At 37.6% G+C, this 23,885-nt stretch overlaps 3 protein-coding genes and 1 long non-coding RNA gene across 6 annotated transcripts; all 4 read right to left on the reverse strand.

Annotated features, from left to right (window-relative positions):
* Positions 1-188: 188 nt before the first annotated feature.
* On the reverse strand, positions 189-5,546 carry LOC306827860 (uncharacterized protein). The gene is made up of 5 exons (XM_079349941.1): positions 5,363-5,546; positions 4,156-4,449; positions 3,876-4,042; positions 2,241-3,439; positions 189-1,551 (listed from the first exon to the last, which is right to left on the reverse strand). Exons 1-5 carry the CDS (start codon positions 5,379-5,381, stop codon positions 1,158-1,160), a joined length of 2,073 nt encoding a protein of 690 aa, XP_079206067.1. The 5' UTR covers positions 5,382-5,546; the 3' UTR covers positions 189-1,157.
* A 2,787-nt stretch (positions 5,547-8,333) lies between these two features.
* LOC306831726 lies at positions 8,334-8,527 on the reverse strand. The gene is made up of 2 exons (XR_013780115.1): positions 8,474-8,527; positions 8,334-8,407 (listed from the first exon to the last, which is right to left on the reverse strand). It is a non-coding gene; the product is annotated as an uncharacterized lncRNA (long non-coding RNA).
* Positions 8,528-9,277: 750 nt separating this feature from the next.
* On the reverse strand, positions 9,278-17,516 carry gda (guanine deaminase). 3 transcript variants are annotated; one of them, XM_079366349.1, is made up of 15 exons: positions 17,443-17,512; positions 17,282-17,363; positions 16,499-16,587; positions 16,219-16,390; positions 15,905-15,992; positions 13,273-13,378; positions 12,591-12,618; positions 12,380-12,487; positions 12,105-12,212; positions 11,913-12,010; positions 11,570-11,637; positions 11,083-11,229; positions 10,682-10,800; positions 10,566-10,593; positions 9,278-10,476 (listed from the first exon to the last, which is right to left on the reverse strand). In XM_079366349.1, exons 4-15 carry the CDS (start codon positions 16,378-16,380, stop codon positions 10,403-10,405), a joined length of 1,134 nt encoding a protein of 377 aa, XP_079222475.1. In that variant the 5' UTR covers positions 16,381-16,390; positions 16,499-16,587; positions 17,282-17,363; positions 17,443-17,512; the 3' UTR covers positions 9,278-10,402. The 3 variants fall into 3 exon arrangements, with proteins under 3 accessions (XP_079222475.1, XP_079222474.1, XP_079222476.1); XM_079366348.1 differs by having other exon boundaries at positions 17,282-17,516; XM_079366350.1 differs by lacking the exon at positions 17,282-17,363 and having other exon boundaries at positions 17,418-17,474.
* Positions 17,517-19,589: 2,073 nt separating this feature from the next.
* On the reverse strand, positions 19,590-23,800 carry cUnh9orf85 (chromosome Un C9orf85 homolog). The gene is made up of 4 exons (XM_079365732.1): positions 23,567-23,800; positions 23,273-23,379; positions 22,385-22,498; positions 19,590-20,770 (listed from the first exon to the last, which is right to left on the reverse strand). Exons 1-4 carry the CDS (start codon positions 23,666-23,668, stop codon positions 20,533-20,535), a joined length of 561 nt encoding a protein of 186 aa, XP_079221858.1. The 5' UTR covers positions 23,669-23,800; the 3' UTR covers positions 19,590-20,532.
* Between the last annotated feature and the right edge of the window lie 85 nt (positions 23,801-23,885).

The raw sequence follows: 23,885 nt of genomic DNA on the forward strand, positions 1-23,885 counted from the left end.
CACTACCGCCACCCAAGAGCTGACAAACACAAGACCCATCGTGTGTATATTCTTACAGCATACGTGTCTGTTTCCATGAGGTGTGTTTTGCTCTGTGTCTGTATTTTTATAACCGATAACCTCTCCATTTACTACATTTGTCTTTGGTTATGAATTCTACAGTTACCATCAAATCAAATTATGTAATGTATGTCTCAAGTTATCACATTTATTTTACAATCTTATGAAGGTAATGTGGTATAGTGGGTGGATTAGGTTTACCTTCTTTTATACAAACTACAGAACAGGATAAAACATAATTAAGTGACAACAGTAATCAAGAATAGTACTTTGTGAACAAAAAAACAAAAATAAGATAACATTAAGGTATACCCTGGATTAGTAAAAAAGATTCCAAAAAATATAAATTGGAATATACCAATTAGTAAAACAAGATAGGAATGAGCGTTCAGTTTAAGATGAAGGAAAACAAGATCAATTGTGCAAAGATCAATAAATAATCAATAAATAGAAACATTTGGTGATGGCAGATGGTACAAATCTATTCATGTGTCGCTTAGGTTTACAGGCTGGTACTTTATACCTACATACAGATGGGGGGAGCTGAAATGAACAATCTGTTGGGTGGGAGTTATCTATTCAAACAGAGCTGCACATCCTCTGTATCTGGAGTTACAATTATGAATTTCAAATACTTTTCTTTTCAAATCATATATACATGCAAAAGAAACAAAGTAAAAAAAATAAAATTGTTGTCATTGTCTATTAAAAATCCCCCAAAAATACACATACATCCCTTTGTGGGTGCTTGATCCAAAACAAACAGCCATAAAGAAACACGATCCGCACACCACAGAACTCCCCCTAAAGTGATTTATTTAGCCAACATGGGCATGTTGGCCTGAATTAGGAGCTCCCTGGTGTGCAGATCTTCTCTCTTCTTTACGCCAACAAATAATGCAAATGTTTCATTTTATGAATTTTTGGAATAATACTAATACTGATCATGCAAAAACCTAAATACTAAATTCTGTTCAGGAAAAAAATGATCATTACATTTTTTTAAATCGTTTTGTTTCATTACTTCTTCATTACATTTGTTGTTTTTATTTGAATAAGCAGCGTAGCTCTTGGGATGGCAGCTGCGCAGCTCTTAATTATGACCAGACAAGTTTTACTTTACTGGTTGTGACACAGCTGAAGCACTCCGCCTGACTGATTTTCCAGCAGTAGCTCACATCTATGCACTTCAGTCTTTTGGTCCGTTGCATTAAACTTTTAACTGTTGTCATCTCCACATCTGTCCGCTGCAGGTCAATGTGCTGAAGTTGCCCAAGTGGCATGGGAGGTACATCTGTAGAGTCTACATAAAGATGCAGGGCCAAGTCCCCTCTACGCAGTACATCCTGTAAAACACAGTTCAGAGGGCACGGCAGGGAGACCAACGACAGCTTTTCCAGTAAAGGAGAACCCGACAGGAGAGACTTGAGCACCTTCTTCAAAGACATCCAAGACATGATGGGCTTCATCTGGCTGTGCTCGTAGGAGAATCTGCAAATAAATCAGGAACACAAAGAAGATGAATGTTAACAAGCTAACAACTGGTGTAACTGGTTTTACCAATCAGTCTTAGATCACAAACCAAGGCTTGTTTTAAAATGTTATAGTTCAAACACTCTGTACTCTCATTACTTTGCACAGCATAAAGCAAATGAAAAGAAATCAAACCCAATTTTCTTCACACAAAATGAAGTTCAAACTTAAAAATCTTCAGATAACATGTAAGGACGCATTCAGAATCTTGCATGAGCAACCAAGATGTACAAAAATGGTCAGCTGCAATCCTCATATTTCTGCCAAATAATATTCCCTCCTTCTTTGCTGTACTGAGGAATTGTATCTACAAATATATGTGTCAAATATTTGATTAGAAAATCATAATTGTATTAAATCAGCCGGCCCTTGGCAACACAAGGTACTCCTCTTTCTTTTAGAAACACTGGAAGAAATGTCCCCGCAAAAATAAAATAAGAGTAGTGTAATTTAACAGGATAAGATAATAATCTATATAAGCAGATTTAGAGGTATATCCTATTTCACATGGTAGCGTCTTTAAACATGGCTATATTATGCACTCTGTTTAAGAATAAAAAGTAAACCCACTTATTGTGCATTTTCTATGCAGCCAGGCTCAATAGTTCCCATTGTTTTAAGTTTTTTAGCCATAACAGTAGCCTTACTTTAGTGTTAGAGAGCAGAGGTTAGACAATAGTGGAAGATCCTCCTCCTGTTCCCCCCTTTCATCTTCTTCATGTTCCTGTGGTGTGGTGGGAGGCTCAGCAAATATGAGTAGGTCTCTGAGTCTGGGACAGGCCTTGATGACATCCAGTAGAGGAGTGTGAGGGCTAGTTTTTACCCCTTCCAGGGTTAAAGAGACCAAGGCGGAACCTGATATTTCCAAGGCAGGAAGGAGATCCAGCACAGGGCCCAGGTAGTGCAGCGAGAGGTTCCTCATCTGGCCTGACCATGTATTGAGGCTTGCAGCTAACACTGACCATTGTCTTTTTCCTCCAGTAACTTCATCATCATCAATGTTTACAGATATGGAATGGATGTTTGGACACAACTGACTTAAACTGTCCAGAGAGTCACACGATACAGCCTTCGCGTCCTTCAGGCTTAGGATCAGGTGATCATCATCTGACTGTGACAAAACTCTTCCTCTCCTCTTTTTCTCCGTTTGGCTCTGAGAGAAATTTGGCCCTTCATCTCTGCTTGAATCCTCCTCACTGTCACTGCTATACCCCTCCCACAATATCTCCCCCTCTTCCTCCTTCTTTTCCTTCTCATCTTCTTCTACTTCTCTCTTTTTATTCCATTTGTCCATGACCTGTCTGTGCCTCCACACCTCCCCTAGCCTCGGTACTCCTTCTCTGTCAGTGAACTCATTTGTCTTGTTGAAGTCTCTGTTCTGGATCAGACAGCAGGCCTGTGCAAGACCCTCTATGGCCACTCTCTCCAGAAAGGGCAGGGAGAGAAGGAGGAAAGCTGCAGCAGCCACATCATCTCCCTCTTCTTTCCCAAACCCAATATCCAGAGAGATCAGACTGCAGAGGGAAGGCAGAGAAAAATGTGCAGGGAGAGATGGGAAAGTAGGGGATTTGGATGTCGAGTTGGAGACACTAGAAGGATGCCCATAGGACACAATAGAAGCCCCACCGCCAAGAGCAAGAAGTGCAGCAGGAGAAAGGAAATGACAGCAAGATATGTCAAGGTGGCGAAGAAATCTGCAGTGGCGGGCAACTGTCCTGATTACGCCTGCGTCACAAAGTGTACCAGACAGGGAGAGCGAGCGCAGGGCAGGTAAACAGATTAGGGTTTCTGAAATAGCCTTCGAGGGCAGCTGGTGGGCTCCCGAGAGGTCCAGATTCCTCAAACCCTGAGGGGAAATATAAAGTGATAAAGGAGTGAGGGGCCAAACAAGATAGCAAAAACAACAAAAAATGTCCAACTTTGCTGATCAAAGTATTGAAAGTTGTATCCTGTACTTATTTTTAGAAAAATATTGCAAGATTCAGCGCTCAACTTCAAGGAGATGTTAGGTGCCCAAGATCAAACATGGATTTCTTAAGCTGTAGTGTGTGTCTTAATTGTGTTTTGCTATAACAAGGTTTTTTTCTGCTCTCTTGGCCAGGCCCCTCTTGAAAAATACATTCAAATATTAATGACATTTACCTTGTTAAGTAAGTAAAAGTGTGTAACTTTTCTGTCTTTGATGGAGAATATGCTCGGCTGCAATAATGTTCCAAGTTGTGTGAAATAAAGATACGATTTAAACAAATGAGAAAACAGCAAATAAGGGGTTTCTGTCTGACCTGGCAACGTGCAGAAATGTGGCCACAGAGAGCAGAGGTGACCAGACCAGGACACTTTTCCAGAGACAGAGCACGGAGCTGAGGGACCAGCAAGAGGTGGAGAGCCGCTCGCGACAACTGCTTCCTGTTGCACAGCAGACGTGTCAGCTCCTCCACTAGCTCACCTGCTACAAGGATGAAGAAAAAGACAAAATAGAAGAAGCATTTAGGGAAATAAATTACACTGTATATCTCTTGACCTTTAGTTAAGCCACTAGTTGTTACATAAGCACTAGCTTACACAGTAAGTTGAAAGGCCCCATAATATGTCTGAAGGAATAGTGATCCAGGTAGTTATCAGCATAATCTTTGGCCCACATGTCATTCATGTTGTCAGCAAGGCTGAGCAAACACAGGTGTGTAAGTGGAAGTACAGAGCCGTCTTCATCTGTCTTCCTGCATATCCTCTTCCTCCTCTGCTTAGGACGCTGCTTTACCCCATCACTTTCCCCTGAAGCCCGAAATAGAGGCATCGCTGGGCTGCAGTGGCTGGTTGCACAGCTGAGGTGGATGCTGACTCCGTGTGAAGATGTATCTGATAGACAAGAAGGAAAAACAATGTCATGGCAAATTACTGTCAAGTAAAAAGTGAATGATAAACAGTACATGGTAATTTGTTTTAAAGGCCCAGAGTTTGGAAAACAGTGGTTAAGATTGTTATAATTGATGAGATGCTGTTTCCTAAGAAACTTAATAGGTAAATGACAATAGACTTGGTAGGCCAAACTGTAGACATTGAATTAAGGAGGACATATTATACCCCTTTTCAAACAGTCCCCTGTGGTCTAAATGAAACACTGGTGCTGTGCTTTGGTCAAAATATAACATGAATCAAGCTCCAGAGGAGGTTGTGACCCTGTAGAAACCTCTCTCTCAGAATGCTCCATTTTGGTGTGTGTGTCTCTTTAAATGCAAAAAAGGGGGGGGGGGGGGGCTTATTAAAAAGCAAGCAGTCCCCCCCCTTTTTTTTCCAACCAGAATCCCACTGTGATGTCACATGGAGAGCAATTTTGAAACAAAGCATTTTCAGTGTTGCAGAAAACTTTTGCAGACCACAAGCAAATGACTATGGGTTTATTTAAAAAATGAGAAAATGTCTGTTCAAAAACACTGTAAACGATTTACACATTAGTGATTTTTCATAATAAATCACCTTTAAAATAATCAGCCTCCATGACTTTTAGAGCTTAATTTTTAGACATAAACAATAACATACTTCTACTGTATGTTAGTTGTTCTTTTTTAAAAGAAGATGCCTACTTCATTAGGCACTAGGTTTATACTTTTTAATCTCAAATATGCAAAAGAAGTAGCCTAAGTTTTAACGAATATCTAGCTAATCTAACCACAGCAAGTCAATTCAACTGAGAAGTGTTTGAGAGGACAACAAATCATTTATTTAGCGAATTGCAAAAACATGCTATGTATTTGATTTCATGTAGACCTACCTGTCAAATCAATAAACATACAGTATGTCCTTTAAAGAAGAAGACATGAATGTAATAAAAAATAAATGTTTAACGACAATGGTGAAGTCTAACCTTTCCCCAATGCACTTCCTGACGGTGTTTGGAGAATGGTCAGCCCTGCATTCCGTCTTTCAGGCATCACTTCCTCTAAAGCTTGACGGACGATGTCTATCTAATCATGAAATAAACTTGAATGCTAATATTGATCTAAATACCAAACCTACTGTACATTACCAGTTCATACAAATTGACCTCTTTTTTTTTTGCAGAAGCGAAGTGGTGCAGTCCTGAAAGACTATATTTAGGGCATAATATACCTTTCACTACTGTGTTTGCATAATCGCTGTTAGAACTCAGTCAATAGAAGGATGACACCTTTTAACTATAATAAATAAATGACTGTCATGACATGCCATTATCACTGATCTTAAACACTTCCTCATACTGTTCAACAGAGCACGTTTACACAGACTCCACATCTAAATGAAGCTTTGTTGACTTTAAACAGCAAATAAGCATCATTCTGATGAAAGTGAAATAGAAATGGTCTTTCCTCGTATCTATTAAAAGGATTTTGGATTCTGTTCCATTTTATCTGCAGAGTTTATCTGCATTTAACATGCAAAGTAGTTCAATTTATATTTGTTCTTGTCTCAACTGGAAGATTATTAAAGAACCAACTCTGGCTGCCCAAGTTTTCAAAGAGAATCTTGTGTACATGCAACCGGGAAGCCTCTAAGACTGAAAATGGGTGTAAGGGAGAGTAAGGAGGACAGGCAACGGGCACTTCTCTCATTCTATAAACAGCAACATGAATGGGCATGTCCACTTCACTGTACCCTTGATGGTTAGTAGAACAGAGTTCATCATGTAAATGTATCCTGTTGCATTAATATCAATGATATGCCTTATATGGAATGGTATTGGTGGTTTCCTGGTCCCATCGGGTCGTTTGCCTGATATTAATCATTATATGAACATCTGCATTTGCTGTGCATTCTGTCTGCATAACATCTTGTTTCCAGTGTGTTATCGTCAGTACAGTATTCGTTTTTTTGTGTGTTCATTTGAGTGACAACAATAATATCCAAACTCCAGCTTGGATTCAGAATGAATTTTGGTAAATGTGCTACAACTCAGGTTAATGTCATACTTGATGATCCCATGTGACAGGATTGAGTCCTGCTGTTATTCATGTACTGTTTAATGAGGACCCTGAAGTGGCAGCAATTGTTGGACTGTCCTGATCTACACATGTAACACACAAACAAAAAAACTTTTACTTTGCAAAATTCCTGGACAGGTGTAACACCTTGTATAATCTCAGTTCTAGCTTGAATTTGAAGAATTTACTCAGGAACAGAAGGACACAGTGTCAGATCTTTCCTTGTCTTGGGATCTCCCAGCAGCCACTAAAACGAATCAGAGGTGGCTACATAACAAACTTCTTGTACACGCGGTCACTTTCTCCTGCTGATTTTGTGAATTCTTCTTCTGAAATTGAACTCATCCCCCATTCATCGATCAATTGTGTTTCAAGCTAAACAATTCTATCACATTGGCACATTTGGATTAAACGTCACAAACTAATTGGAACTGTAGGCATGATAATTACATAAAACCTAAACTCTCTTCAACTTGTAATCTGAGCAGGGAGTGGTTTGGTGTTGCAATATGCCAATAAGCAAATTATTTGGGTGAGATTATATTAAAATCAGAATCTTGAAGTATCGACTCGTATCAGATTGGATTTTGTCTCTAAAATTTCTGTCTCCATCAAAATCGCTGTAGCTCTAACACCACCTTTTCTAAATCAAGTAGATTTGGTGACTTGATGGTATGAGGTAAGATGTAATTCACAGGCTGCCGTGTTTTTGGCAGGATACCGCCTAGTCTGGCAACCCTGCAGACCAAAGCAATCCCGCCCACTGAGTTTGATGGGAGAGGAAATTGAAATGAATTGAATGATACACTGCTGGAGCAGGAAACATGAAATAATAATAATAAAAATAAAAAAAATAGTGAAATAAATGTGGGGTGTTTTTTTTTTTACATAGAATGGATAAACATTTTAAATAATTAAATTTTGTATTTCATAAATTATGTATTACTAATTTTAAATTAATGACACATTTCAATAATTATTTAATAATTTGATAACACAGATTTAATTAATTAAACAATTGTATATGTATTTATATATTTGTGTTTTTTTTTTACAATAATAATTGATGGCACGTTTAATGATTTAAGTAATTATATATTTATATATTTCATTTTGGAACTTTTAGTCCTCCATAACTGAGAACAGTTGGCTTAATTGTACTGTTTACAATATTTATGTATTTTAATTAAAACAAAAACAAAACAATCAGTTGCAGGAGACATCTGTTTCCATGTACATGATGGGGACAGTGAATAACTTTATGAAAAATATTAAGATGTTTAGATTTCAGATTATTTTAAACTACATCTAGGTTATAACACCAAAAATTAAACTCAAGGAAATCTTAGTCTTGTAAGAAAACAGAGATTACTATTGCCATCAGATCTGTTCTGTAGGCTTAATTTGAAAAGATAAAAACACAATTCAAATGGGCCTTTATCCTGTAAACCATACTCTGCAACAATTAGCAAAACAGAGGAAAATACAACAGAGCTGCATTTTTTTTCTTAAAAAATGGGAAAACAACACATAACTTTCTTTGGGTTATTTACGTGAAAACAAAAATAAAAACGGGTATGTAGGGAGAATTGTTTGGGGTCTAATAAATATTTACTCACTTCAATACAATTTTCAGAACATTTTACTTAGATTGTAAAACTAAATTGAGTTAGTGATTGGCTGAATAGCCTACTATAAATGTCCCTGAGGTTGAATCCATTGAACAGATGCAGCATAACGGCCGTGGTTCTAATCTGACAGACAACACTGAGACTCTATGCAGGCTAAAAGATAGACAATTTAATGATCATAGTGGATCTATTATATACAGTAAAACAGGTGTCACAAATTCCTTCCCACTTTAAGTACTTCTATACATGGTATAGAGAAGCGTGTCCACATGCTCTAACTTCTATTTGAAGAACAATCCTTCATTCCACTGTCAACTGAGGCCAAAGCTCAACCGCCTGCAGCTTGTCCAGAATGCAGCAGCTCGTCTCCTAACTGGGACAAAGATGTTAGTGTCCATTGGTTCTCTTTCACTAACTCTGTCTTTTACTGTAAAGCACTCTGGTTGGCCACTCGCTGTTTTAATTGTGCTATTTAAATAAAGCTGACATTGACATACATTATGCTTCAGTGTATCATATGCCATGCTTCTCTTCAAATATGGTCATAGCTTCTCAGAATGGATTGTAGCCTACTAACATCAAAGTCACCTCTACAAAGCGTACCCAAACTGAACTTATTCACAGAAATTCATACTATCAGTTCCTCATTCGTCTGTTGTGAACACTTTAATGATTGCAGATACGTGATAACTGGTCTTTTTAAGCACATTGTCGCCCTCTAGTGGCTGTGGCAGCTGCTTGATCTCCCTTCTGTTTTTTTTAATTACAGTCCTTACTGTCAGTGGTGTCAGACACCACCTTCATGTCTCATTTCTGCTATGTAACCCTCTCGACTGTCTGGTACAGATGGTGAAGGCAAGTCATTGAAAGAATCTCTTAGCATGCTGGAAGTGTCAGTTTACATTTTGTGAATTCACTTTCACACCCATGTACATCTTGAATGATAAAATGCGATTTGAAGCTGCCTTTTGAATAACTGCACATTAAAACGCTTATCATTAAATAAACGAAAAAATAGACTTGGTGGTATTCTTTTAATCTCTGATAATATGACACACCAAAGCGTACAACGGGTGCCTGTATATCATAACATCAAAGTGATTGTTTGAATACCTTTTAATTTATAAAAGACAAACAGGTGTGCATCAATCATTGCATTTAATTTCCCTTCATCTAGCAAAGATTCACACAACAGATTGTATTGATTACATTACATTTACATAATTATAAATACATTGTGGCATTAAGGAAAATCTACATTGAGCAAAAAAGAGAAACAATCTCAGCCATAAAGCTGTTATAAAAAAGCTAATTGATTCTGATTTTAAGGCACCAGGTTCAGAGAAATTTGACTTTCCACTGATCAAATCAGATGGGATTTGAAGTAAAAGTGAGCGCTGTGCAGAGTTAGGATGAAACATAAAATCCAAAGTAAGTTTAAATTTGATCTTTAATAGTAATTTTCTAAGACAATACCAAAGCTACTGCTGCAAATCTGGTTTTCATTTCATGAGAAACTTGACTGTGTTAAAGTGAAATCAAAAGATGAAAATGTGATCATGTGCCTTTGTCATTTTAAACACAGGATAGGAGTGTACTGTTAAAACTGAACGAGTGAGTTTTCTGATCATAAAACAATCGCAGGTTGTAATAAAGATCCATAAGTATTATAGAGGTGAGGCACTGCAGCCACACGTAGCACTTTTACAACACCAGGACAGAGTCCGACTTTCTTGAACCATTGCTGTGTTTTGATTTGTTAAGGCAAAACAATGTGATCTCCACATCAAATGGAAAGTAACACTCTGATGTCTACTTTGTCTTTTAAATGTGCTAGTTTAACTCAAAGATGTAAGTCTTAAGTCTACAATGAATGAACAAAAGATCCTTTTTTCTATATAGATAGTTCAGTTGAATTGGCAACAAGCTCACAAGCTGCAGTAACTAAGAGATACAGTTCACAGTTCTTGATAAGTCCCTTATTTCCTGTGGAAAATCCTGTAATCAGCCATTAAGACTTGGAGAAGACAGGATTTGACCACAGCTGACCAAAGTCTTTCTTGACCCTCACTGAACCTAATTTAAAAAATGTTCTGGATTTAACATGGGGTCGTTTTCATCACATTATTTTTGTTCTCAAAACATTATCACTGATGCGTTTTAGTTGTTCAGTCCTCCTTAAGTTAACTTTCCTGGTGGGTTTGAGGCAGAGGATCCAAGCGTTTACTCATTTTTGTCTGTAAAAGGCACCACCTTCCTGCCAGCGACAAACACCTCCACTATGTTTCGATCATCACCTGTGAAATAGGAAACGATCAAAAATTAAGCAAAGCAGTTCCACCACACTTGAGTCTGGAAACTTTAGCCCAAATAAAATGACACTCACCCAAATTCAAGAACTTCTCCAAAAGGATCTGAAATAGAAAAATAGACAAAGTATTTAACTGGAATCTTGTGTATGTGCATCAACTTACAATAACAAGTCAGTCCTCAATTACAAACCTTAGTTCCATCACACTGGATCAGGTCTATGGGTCCATCAGGAGCAGCTACATTCACCCTCAGAGCGTCAAAGTCTTTGCCCACTTCAAAGTTCCCTGTTTGGTCATCCATGGACAAGGCTAGAAAAAAAAACATGTCATAAAAGAAGCTGTTGTATTCCCCCTCCCTGTAAAATCACAATCGGTCATCACTGAAAATATCTTCCTGCAGCCTCTGGTGTGGTGAATCAGGCATTTCTGTAGCTCAAGTCTCTCATACAGACTATCTAAAGTGGGCAACGACAGCCAGAAAAACTGACTTTTGATACACAGTGTAGGCATATGGACAAAGACAAAAGTTGTTTTGTTTTTTAAGTTTCAGAATGCTACCACAGTGGTTGAGTGATATATGCGTTGTTATACCTTGGCTGCCTCCCAGTGTTGCCAGTCTGAACACCTCTTCAAAGGTTAATGTTTCATATTCCGGGTCCTGGATGGTCAACACTTTGGACGAGTCAAGAGCTCTCCTCACAGCGTCAAGCATGGAGGCTGAGTAACCCCCGGCAACATCTGAGCACAGGGCGGATAAACCAAATACAAATATGTATTGTGGGTATTAAAAGAAAAATGTCAGATCAAGGCCTGAATTAAAACTATTTAAGCCTCCAGTTGGACTTATAAACCAGCAAAGCTCCCAAAAAAACTGATCAGATGATGGTCAGCTGCCTTGTGTGCAAAACCTCTACAGACTACGTCCACGAAAACTATCAAATGAGTGACTGCTGCAAAACCAGACAAGTACAGAACAATGTCATTTCTAACTTCACTGCTGCTTTAGATTGAACTCACATTTCCATGTAAACAAGCATATTTTTATTTCATTTTTATTCGTGAAAAAATGTGCTTCTACCTGTTCCGAGCCCCAGCTTCACTTTATGTTTCAGGACATTGCGGACGTTTAAAATACCACTACACAACCTGGGCAGATGGAAAAAAAAGAGGTTTCTCATACAGTGTAATGATGATAATAAGAACTGTATATCATGTTTCCACAATGTCATACATTTTAGAGAGAAGACTATATTGCCATGACAACCCAATTTCATCATACGCATCATAACACTTTATCTGATTTACAAAGATATACAGAGATATACTACTAATTTTTAAACTGTAAAAAAACTGTTTTGAATAATCTTAAGGGGATTGTTTTCCCCATTACATTCAGTGTTTAGAAACTATGTGAAACTTACGAAATGTTGGAGTTTGGACAGTGAGACAAAGAGGCTCCTGTCTCTCTGAACAGAGTCAACTCTTCATCAGTGAGGTAGCAGCCATGTGCCATCACTGTCTGTAAATCATAACACCACAAGTAACAACCTTTTAAGGATATTGTTATATCAGAATTTGTATCATGTAGGATGATGTTAGTGTGTCTTCCTCACCTTGTCAGTGAGCAGGTTGTATTTGTGGTAGATGTGTGTGTAAGACTCTGATTCAGGAAACAAATCCTTTACAAGCTTCACCTCCTCAACGTTTTCACTGATATGACTCTATAAAAAATATATATAACAGAGGTTAAATTGTTGCTGTAAGTGGATGGCAAAATACTCAAAAAAGCATTTAGAGGAGCTTAATGTCAAGACGGAACACATCCCCCCCCCCCCAACCAACACTCCCCTGTGGACATAGCCTGGTTTGGTTGTCACAGTGAGCTCACCTGAATGTGCAGGTTGTTATTCTTAGCGATGGCTCCCAGCTGTCCTAGTAAGGCTCCTGTACAGGATGGAGCGAAACGTGGAGTCACTACCGGCTTTACCCGTGGGTACTACAGGGAAAAAAAAAAAACATTTAAAAAAAATCAGACAAACCTTGATTTTTCTTACATAACTGAATTGTTTCCCCATCCCCAATAACTATTTTTTTGTTACCTTTTTGTTTAAGAGCTCTGCAATGAACCTTTAAGGGGGAATAGAATAGGAATTGTAACTCTTGTAAGTCAGACACACATTACAAAATACTCATGTACATCTAAAATGTCAACACAGCTGAAGCAGATTGTGGTTACTATACTGTAAGTTTGTATATTTAAAACAGATGTGTCCTCACTTTAATCAAGAAACTTCAGTTTAAGAAGCACATATTAGTTCAGACCAGGGTAGCCACATAAGGAAATTTACTGTCAAGGCATGCACACTAAGATATCTCCGGGTTAAAAATGATCCCACACAAGGTTAATATAGCACTTATGTTACACTAGGAGGCTAACAATCTGCTCAGCAACACCAGTGACCAGCAGCAGCAATGAAAAAATAATGTAGGTGGTATGGGTCCTTCATGTGATGGTCCAGGTCTAACCATCAGATCATGGATGTAATAAAGACGAAATAAGTCTGTGGACATTTAAAAGCCTTGAAAAAAAGTTGCTACTATAGAGCGGATCCGAATTTGCAACCTCAGGATTTTAAGACATACAGTAAGCTTCATACATCCTGTTTCAATGCAGGTTCTTGCATTTTTTCCACCTCTTTCAGCTCTATACAATGTAGTAAGAGCTAACTAAACGTGCAGTGAGTTTCACATATCTGCTTGTATTAAAAGGTCTGTACCAACCTGCAGGTTTCTTCTTGAGACTCCTGACTGGTTTCCTTATAATGTTTCACAGCATTGTTTCTGTCCATGCACACCTTACCAACTAAGGCGCGCTGTCCAAAGTCATCTGAAGAAAAACAATGATGTGGGAGTCACAAAGATATCCAATAATCTTTTAAGTCTGTTTTCTAGAGAGTCATGCTTCCTTTAAAAGAGACATTTTTTCATCAAACCTTTGGTGTAAACTCAAAACCCAACTCATTTTTCACCAGATTAGCGACATTTAGGTAGCTGTTTTTCGGTTTAACATTTTGAGCATGACATTTAAGACCTCATTTTTTCCCTGATAGCATGCTGACACAATGTGAACAAGGGAAATGTGAATGTAAATTAAGACTGAATACAGACTTCTCTCACAGGACAATTCTGTGCAGATTATAGGCCACACTGTATACACTCAGTATCTGTCTGTGTTTCTGAACTTACACCTCATCAACAGTCTTCCTAATGTCACGTGTTTTTGTATTTCTTTGGTTCTTCACTTGTGTTGCAACACTTCAAGTCATTTGTATGTCAAAGTCAAATACTGTTATCACTCACATGCCCTAACCCCTGTTGTTTTACGAGCCAATTTAGACACACATACCATGCAAACATACAACATACATACAATGCACACAGTACATACATGTCTTGTACAAGTGTGTATGACTGGCTATGTACGCTGAGCTAATTAATGAATTGCAATGTTGTTGACCTAATTCATAAAATCCTTACACAGCCCAATAAACTGTCGTAATCTGAGATTTCCACACAATAGAAGGCTTCTTTTCACATATTTGTTTGCAAAAAAAACACAATAGTAAATGAAGATTTAGCTTTTAATTCTGAGCTGGGCCACTGTGAAACAGTTCACCTTTTTAAAGACAATCTGCAGACTATGTACGCTAAGCTAATATAAATCCTAATTTGACTGTGAGAGCCTGTTTCTCATGATGTGTCACTCACAGAGTGTGAGAGGGCTTTCGGTCATTGTGACCAAACATCTAAACTTAAATCAAGCAGAAAATGTGCCACATCAGTTTTCCCTGGGACCTTGAACTTTAGAGCGAGAGAAAATATACCACATTTGATTAGATCTTGTATGCAAACATATTTTTTCATTTTTTTACGTCACTTGTAAAGACTATATAAATTACATTTAAACGTTCGGAAATTGTTGCGAAACGTGCCTATGTACACAAAGGCTGAAGTTCAACAACGGATAGAAAAAAAGGGGCTAGCAGTGAGCATTGCACTGGGTCAAAAATGCGAAGAAATCAGGTGCTCTTCAAGAACAGGGTACAAAAGTCTAAAAGCTAATACAAAAAAGGCAACTGTCCTGATGACAAACAAAGTTTGAGGTGTAGAAAGTGTCATGGTTTGGTTCTGTTTCATATTGATTTAGTTTTCATTCTGTCCTTAGTGTTCTATTTGTTTCCTAGTGTTGATTGTTTCCCTTAATGTTTCATAGTCTTGCGTTATAAGTCTAGTCTTTGGTGTTTCCTGTTTTATTTTGTATATCTGGTTTTGGTTGTGTTGTCAGTGTTGAGTTTTACTTTGTACTTGTGTTCTTTGTTCCTTGTGTCTCGTTAGTCTCACCTGCGTCTGATTACCCCATGTCTATTTAGTCTCTGTGTTTTCCCTGAGTCTCTTGTCAGATCATTGTCTTTTGTTGGCGCAGTTTGAAGGTGTCTTTGTCTCTGGTAGTTCTGTCTGTTGTTTGGAGTTTGTCTGTCGTTTTCTTCTCCCTGTCTCCCTGGATTTTCCTTGTGGTTTTTTGGAATTTGGTTTTTCTTGTGTTTTTTTTTTGTCACTCGTGTTTCAAGACGTTTTGGATTTAGTTTTGTTTTGCCTTTTGTTAAATAAATGTTAGTTTCTGCAATTAGGTCCTCCCTCCCTGTTTTCCTACCCGAAACATGACAAAAAGACTGAAAGTTCGTGGCACTCTGATAGTGGTAACAATAGTAATGGATTTGCTGATCAGAAGAGGCCAAAGGTTTCAGTTCAACAACCCTGATTACACAAAAAAGACTGTGTAAAGATGCCAAAGCAAGTGCTCACTGCAGTGCAGTAGGACATAATCGTTACAGCTTTATGTGAGTGTTTCTCTGCATGTGTGTGTGTGTGTGTGTGTTCAGGGTTGCATAACACAACATCACGATAAGGTGTACAGGTAAAGTAAATAAATGTTTTTCTGAATTGCTTGAAACCACAGATTGAATCAGGAGTACTTTCAGTTTAACTGCTTTTAAAGTCATACATTTCAACTACTTGGCTAAATGAGATGGTCAAGGAGCAATGCATATAACCCTTTATAACCGACTGCTCCTTTTCCTGCACCTATAACAGATAGTATAATTTGGCTTGTTCATAATCAGATTTCACTTTTTTAATTTGGTATACCTTTGCATTGATATGCACGGTATGTGGGATTTTAAAACTTCAAAAAGAACTACTTTAGTCTTTCAACTCATGTGATATTTCACAGTATTATGGTATTATGCATTTTTTACTCAAAAAAAAAACATTTTAAAAAAAGGTCAGTGTTTTACAGAACAAAAAAACCACAACTTGAAATGTGTGTTTTTGTGTGTTTGTGTGGACATCTTACTTGCGATCTGTCCTAACAGTAGAGACGCTTCTGTATGTATGGTAGCATGATAACATGCAGTGGTTGTTCCATTTCTCAGAGTCCGTCTCTGTAAAGTACATGGTTCATGTTACAGGATTAACATTCAAAGATATGTGGTCTAACCGGAATTAATAATTTAAATCCCTTTAATTATTGGCAGTGTGACCATAGCTGGGGCCTCACAACATTTTTCAATAGTGTATAAATGTCATTCACTCCCAACGACATGTGACTGATGCACCATCAAGTTCACAGTTTGATGGTCAGTTATTACATGATGCAAGAAAACTCACCACAACTTGGGTGTAGACTTTGTTAGCGAATTCCAGGTCCTTGAAGTGTGACTCCACAGGGAAGGTGTATGTATTGAGCCACTGCAATAAGGGCATGTCCAGGGCTGTGCCAGCATAGCTGTACTGTGATGCATGGATGTGGGTGTCCACAAGTCCTGGCATGAAGAACTCACTATATTATAGGAACGCATTGAAATGGTCAGAACTTACAAACTGTGTAAAATACTATTAGCAGTAAAACTCTTCTGATGACTGTATTTTATTGATATGATCTGCTCACTGTGGTGCTAGCTGGGTGATGTTAGTCACACTGAAACCAAAAGTCTTAGACAGTGTGTCTACTTCTGAGCCTTTACCGATGAAAGCAATCTGAAAGTAGAAATAATAGGAATAGGAATCATCAAAGACCTATTAGATAGTGCAGAAAAAAACAACATATTAATTCAAATTAAAGACAGTAAATGTGTGTGTGTGTGTGTGTGTGAGGGGGGGACACTTGGAGTGTTTTTTTTTGTATTTGTATTTGTAACAACAAAAACATTTTCTGTTTGAGATTTTGTCAACACTCCTTTTGTGTTTTTGTGCTAAAGCAGAGTTTCTGCTTCCACAAACAGATCAAGGTCTTTTATAGTCAGATTGATTCCCATAATGCGAACACACAATATATCTTTACTAATAGCAAAAGTAAAAGTAGATTGAAGTCTCCAGTTGACGCATGATTTATGAATAGTAATCCCACTTGTATTTGAAGAGGCCACCTCAGACTGTCGAGATTATTGTCTGAAAGATGAGTGAGACATATTGTGAAAGTTGCTCAGCAACAGCTCACTATGAGACAATGGTATTATGTATCTATCTTTTCATTTTTCAGTCAACGTTTAAAAGCGCCTTTCTTTAAAATAATTTGTTAATCTATTTGAGTGTACCTACAATTCAAGTTTTTCCAACAAACGTAAATAAAGCCATACACACTCAGATTAAAAGTCATTAAAACAAATTTAATTTTAAAAAAAACAAAAAAACATTTGTAATCCGACAAAATCTGTATTAGCATGAGACGAACCTTTCCATCTGCATCCACTCCAAGGAGCGCATCTTCCAGGATCTGCAGCGCTATTTCCGGAGTCGAGTGGACAAATGTTCCCCTGTAAACGTTCAAAACGTCGGTGTGGGTTCTGTTTGCCATCTCTTAGACTGACCTGTTTCAGTAGAGTCGTGAGATACCTGCCGCAGCCACAGCACACCGAGGTTTTATTCTCCACGAACTCTTATCACCAAGACGCTGCAATACGCACGGCCCCCTCTGACTGCAAAGGCGACCTGCAGCCAATGAGAGGAATAGGTGTGTGCGCGCGCGTGCGTGCATGTGTATATATGTATGTGCGTGTGTGTGTGTGTGTGTGTGTGTGTGTGTGTGTGTGCGTGTCTATCGAGATTTGAAATATATCTGGTTCCATTGATTATTCATCAGAGTTGCCATATTTCAGCCAGTTCAGTCCTTGTTTAACTTCCATATAGGAGGAGAGTGAACAAGCACTAAGGTGACTTCTTATGGTTCCCTGAATCTTTCCTTATGAATGCTTGACTCTTATCCTATGGGTCCAAGTCCATGACTTACTTTACTTATAAGAATGGTTGTTTCTTACCCTTTTGATACTTTGTATTTATAAGAATGGTTGTTTCTGACCCTTTTAAAATGTTGAGTCCCTGACTATTTTTAGTCTAGGTAAGTATCTGTTTGTGTACCTGTAAAGCACTTTGGTCAGCTGAAGCTGTTTGTAAATGTGAAAAACCGCATGTGTATATCACCCATTGGCACAATGGACAGTTTTCCATCACATCCCGTGTTTCATGATTCTATGATGTGCTGTGCCATGAAACAGATATTTAAAGTGTAGGTCTATTGCACTACTCATGCACAGCAGAAGCGTTTTCCCCGTGCTCTTGCTTCTACTAGGTAGCCTACATTTTTAAGTCTATGGAGAGTAGAGTTAATGGCAAGACAACCAAGGGGTTAAACTGCAATGACATCCTTCTCAAACTATGCAGTCAGACTACTCACACAATGTACGAGTTAACAATAGCTTCAGGGTGTGATTGTACTTGAACTGGGGAACTTTTTTAATTTAATATTGTTTGAAGCACAACACAATGCTGACCTATCAACGCTGTTTCTAGGAAACTATCTAAATGCATCTTGAGAAATAAGATGCAAAGAAATAGTTGTAGATAGACAGATGAGACAGAAGATAGACCACAAAGGGGGGGACATCTGCCAACTGACATGAACAGGTCTTTCAATTCAATTCAACTAAAAAAACTTTATTTGTCCCACAGCTTTATTTTCAATATGTAGACGTGTTTAAACTACTTTTAAATATACAAGGGGGTGCACCAACTCATATAGCCTAAAGTTCCCTTTGAAAGTAAAATTTGGGGTCAGGAGCAGCTTAGATCACAAGTGTTTAATCAGAACAAAAATCATGTGAGAGAAACATCACACCCCGACTCGACGGGCATCCTATGAGCTCAGTGACTAATCCATCCATGTTAAATGTCACATATCGTAAAGGAGGAAGTATGGTTTAAAGTATTTTTAAGTTTGTCAACCCCATGATGAATGACAACACTCTCTTTCAATGTAACTTCAGGTTATTCAGTTACAGGAACTGTGAAGAGCTGCTGCATAACCAGGAAAAATAAGAACATGCCATGACACCAGCCTACAAAGCCCTAATTAGCAGATCTAAACCATAATAAAGACAGTGTAGGTCTGAAGTGAGGAGGCCTCATCTGCACTCCAGGACTGTTTTGAGTACACCATGTGGGAGCTCTTTGAGGAACCAGACATTGAGCTCCACACCTCATCAGCACTCTCTTATATTAACTTTTGTGTGAACATTGTGACTACAAAATATTTAAAGTATTTCCTTACCAAAAACCCTGGTTCAACAACAGTGTGCGAGTGCTCCTCAAAGCCTTTTTCCTGAAGACCCTGAGGTGCAAAAGACCTCCCAGTGATCTGTTGAAGAAGTTCTACTGCTGCACAATCGAGAGCATCCTGATGTACAGCTGTACAACAGCAAAAAAGAAGGATCTTTATCGGATCATCAAAACAACTCAGTGGATTGTTGGCTCCCCTCTTTCATACCTCAGAGACACCCAACAATTTTTGCTGTGCCACTGCAAATTTCTCACTTCCCCACTATTCACCTTGCAGAAACACTTTTCTTTATAACAGGTAAAAGGTTTTTTTCCCCTGCTGTACAGGATTGCTGCCAACATAGTTTTGGGTTCTTTTATACAATGACAAAAAAAAAAGAGTATCTGAATATAAAAAAATCTCTGAAAAAGTATGAGGAACCAATCCGTAGGTTATAATGGGACACGGTTTTCATTTTCAGTGACATTGAAACAAAACAGTTAAAAACTGTAACCAGCAAGAGCTTTCTTAGACTTTTTTAAATATTTTTTTTACAAGTGATAAAGCAATATTCCTCTTTAACACAATTTAATATCTGGAGTATTTTGTGTGACATTACATCCTAAAAAGCACATTTTGTAAACTGTTCCAGTAAAATCTCACAGATATTTTTTGCTGCACTTCTGCTGAACAGTCAATAAACAACAGAACATTAATAACTCTATGAAAATAAGAATTCATTGCAGGGCTCTTTTATGGAGATCAACTATTTTAAGCTGGTGTCAACATCTAATTTACTTGTCCAATAAGATAACCTAGTTTATATTACTAAAGTATTATTGTTATCAGAAATTGGACCGATCTGATCTAATATCTGTATCGTGTCTGACATTGACATACAGTGATTTAATGGACATCCGACTGATAGAGCTGATCCACGTCAGTGATCAAGAAAGATGGTTGGACACTTTAAACTTTCTCAACTTGCAGACTCGTCGTCGTTGTCTGAACGTCGTCATGATCAAACAGCTGCTTCTATATGATCACAAGTACATTTTTTACACTTCAGTTTAAAACATTTCATTTGAAAAACCTGACAGTTATTGCTGCTTCATGTTTGTATGTGAATCCAGCACCAAGTTCAAACACTTTTCTTTGGAATCATTTGAATTTTGTATTATTTTTTTACTCTTTGAAAAAGAAATGCAAAGTCATGTGTACGGCAGCTTTGTGTAAGCTTTCACAAATGACCAACAACAACAATTATCAGAATCAGTATTTGTACATAGGAATCAGACCAGAACTGAAAAAGAGTGGATCGGTGCATCTCTCGTTAAAGGCAGGGCTGGTAATAAAGTCTACTAAGTACAATGTAAACCTGCTTAATGTCTTTAGGCTTTAATCTTGACTCGAGATACATCTGGAAGCACATCAGACTTTTTCTGCTCCTTCTTTGTCTTGTCCAAATCCTCTCCTTCATCCTCATCTCCAAAGTCACTTAAGTCATCATCATCATCACCATAGTCATCGTCAGTGTCCAAGTCATCCGTGTTCTTCTTTCCTCGTCCATCTCCTTCTTTCTTTCTCTCTTCTGCATCCTCTTCGTCTTCATCTTCTTTTGAGTTTATTCTACATATGAAGAAGAAACAATACATCAGTTGCTATAGTTTGATCTTTACATCTTTAAGCAGAAGAAAAATGCTTCACAACTTCTTTCGAACATCATAATGTCCCCAAAGGAATGGACTACAATGATAAATGTGAAGAAATAAATCCCAAAATGTTCAATATATGTGAAGAGCATTTAATGTAGATTTGAGAAAGATGAGGCTAAAAATTCGGTCGGTTAACTGACGCCAATGAATTGTTGTAATGATTCTTATTGTCCTCAAGATGGCAGACTTCCACTGAAAGTACATATACTTAATAATGCATGAAACCTGGATGAAGTAATTCTTAATGAATCACAAACTAATGAGGGAAAGATTCCTTGAGAATAAGAATCTTGATGATTTACATGAGGTCACAACACAAAATGACTTGATAGTTAACCCTTTTTGCAGTTTTATTCATAAAGTACATTTCCTTACAGGTAAGCTCAATGTGCTTGACATTCAGGTTAAAACAACAAAGTGTTTTAACCTGTGTGGGGGTTGATAAAGCATAGAATCACAATATTCTGCATGGTGATATAACATCGTCTCATGGCCCTAAAGTGTCACAACTTTTGGAATATAAAAGCAAATATGCTTTTTAAATGTTCTATTGCTAAAAGGGTTGCACAATTAAATTAGAATAAGTTACATTGTTAAAAATGACTGCAGCTGTTCAGTCGTCCATACGTTTGTGTTTAGTTAAGTTCTGTTAGACTTACTACACCTACAGCTCAGATTGTGAGGTTTTACTTGGGGGCTTGAGTCCCACTGTGTAACAGTTCTTGATTTACTTTAATTTTGTGGACATAATATGCAATTAAAAATAGTTAAATTACAATATTTTGTTAGACAATTCGAAGCAACTTGCAAAATGTATTGTGATAATATCGCATCGTGATAATATCGCATCGTGATAATATCGCATCGTGGGGCCTCTTGATGAACACGATACAGGATAATAAATCAAATAAATATAGTGATACAAACCACAAAGTAAACATCAATAACCACAAAAGCTATCATATATACATACATACATTTACAACACATGAACAGTGACTATATGCTTGGGAGAATGATGGTTTTTGAGTTTTGCTTTAAAGGCAAAGACTGTGGTGATGGACTTTATTTCAGCAGGAAGTTTGATCCAGAGAGAAGGACCACAGTAACTAAAGGCTCCCTCCCCAGATCTAATCCTGGGTACGGTTAAAAGACCTCCACCTGATGACCAGAGCGGCCAGGTTGGCTTGTAGTGTGTGAGCAGGTCAGAAATATACTCAGGAGCTGAATGATTGAGAGCTTTATGGACTGTTTAAGGGATTTTAAAAGGGATTTCATGTTTAAATGTTCTAGCTTTACAGTAATCTAACTCGGTTGATAAACATGCATTGACTAATTTCTCTGCCTCAGTTTAGGATATAAATGATCAAAGTTTTGATATGTTCTTTAAATGGTAAAATGCTGCTCTGGTAATATTGATCATATTATTGACGTCAATACCAAAATAATGTCAAGATTCCTGGCCCGCTCACTGTATTTCTGCCCAGACAAACAGTCAGAAACACCTTATTAATAAAAGACCACTCACGGAATAACAATATCCTCTTTCTTCCCACACTTGCAGCAGATCTCCAGCTGAAGGGAGCAGGGCTTACAGATGATGTGATACGCATCCTTCACAGTCTTTTGGGAACACTTGACGCTGAAAGAGAAAAACATGCAATAGCTCCAATATATTAATTTCATTGTATAGCCTCGTCTTTTGTTCCTCCACAATTAAATCACAAAATACCAACCCAACACTTTACTGCATGTGTACAAATAAGATGCAAAGCCTTTATAAGAGTTGGACTGTTGTAATCCAGAGCTAAACTGATCAGTTTCTAGACAGCGAGTCCAACAACAGAAAAAAGGTTGTACTCCTGAATGTAATTTCCAACTGGTTTGAGTCAAACCTGAGTCTGTAACAGAAACATATCCATTTTGTGTATCTTAAATTGTCATGTGCTCTTTGTTTAATTAGTTAGCCTTTGTGTGTCATTGATTCTGCGAGCATTTGAGATCTTACTCCACTAATGTAGGGAACAAAACTATCAACGGTGTATTCAAATATAGATGTAATATTTCAAAAATAATTAGTAGATGCAATGACAGGGGAGAAGAAGCCATCCAAACCTACTGTAATTTGAAAAATATTTTGCTGGTGTAAATTATTAATTAGTAAGCATTATGCTGTGATGATTACCACCTCACCTGTTTGTTTTTAACTTCATAATGTTGTATTTTAACTTTTTACTTACATCCTGACACGTTATCTTTGGTTAAATGTTTAGTATAGCTGCACTGTCGTTCATTTACTGTTCTGTGTGCCTTTGAATGGAGTTGTTTTAATTGAATTTAACCTCATTATGAATCAGTTTAGATTTGTAAACTGCACATCTTTAAAGTGGAAATAATGCTTGCAGGAATTGCTCACCATTTACGAGGCTGTGTGAGTGACTTGTACTTGTTGTACTTCACTTTCCACTCAAGAACACCTTTACAGTGAAGACAGAGCCCAACATGGATCTTGGAGTTTGCCTTCTAGAGTAAAAATCACATAAACAGACACATGGAGGAAAGTTAATATTATCAACGACAACATAAACAAACATTAAATTATGAGAATAAAATCAAGTTGTGAAAGCAGAAACATTTCTATTGCTAATATCAGCTGAGTTCAGTTCAGGCTGGCTAAGTTAACCACATTACTACTTCAATGTTCACAAACCTTTACTTGTACATTTGCTCCATACTTGTCGTTTTTGAAACCAAATGCGTTTTGATGTTTCTGGCTGCGCGACCGGGAGACATTACCTTTCTGAGAACTCATTTTATCAAACAAATGTTATTTACACATGGTACGTGTGTACCCAAATCCAAAAACCACGAGCCTCAACCCGGAAGAAGAACGAGCATTTGATGTGACGTAAATGAGGTCAAAATAATACGCTTCATTTTTTTTCAAGTTCTGCTCAAATGATTTTCAAGACTTTTTTTAGAAGATGTTTATAGACTTAAAATTTCAAAATATCAAATACTTAAAAAAA

This window comes from Symphodus melops, assembly GCF_947650265.1.
Source record: "Symphodus melops genome assembly, chromosome: 1".
Taxonomy (NCBI): Eukaryota; Metazoa; Chordata; class Actinopteri; order Labriformes; family Labridae; genus Symphodus; species Symphodus melops.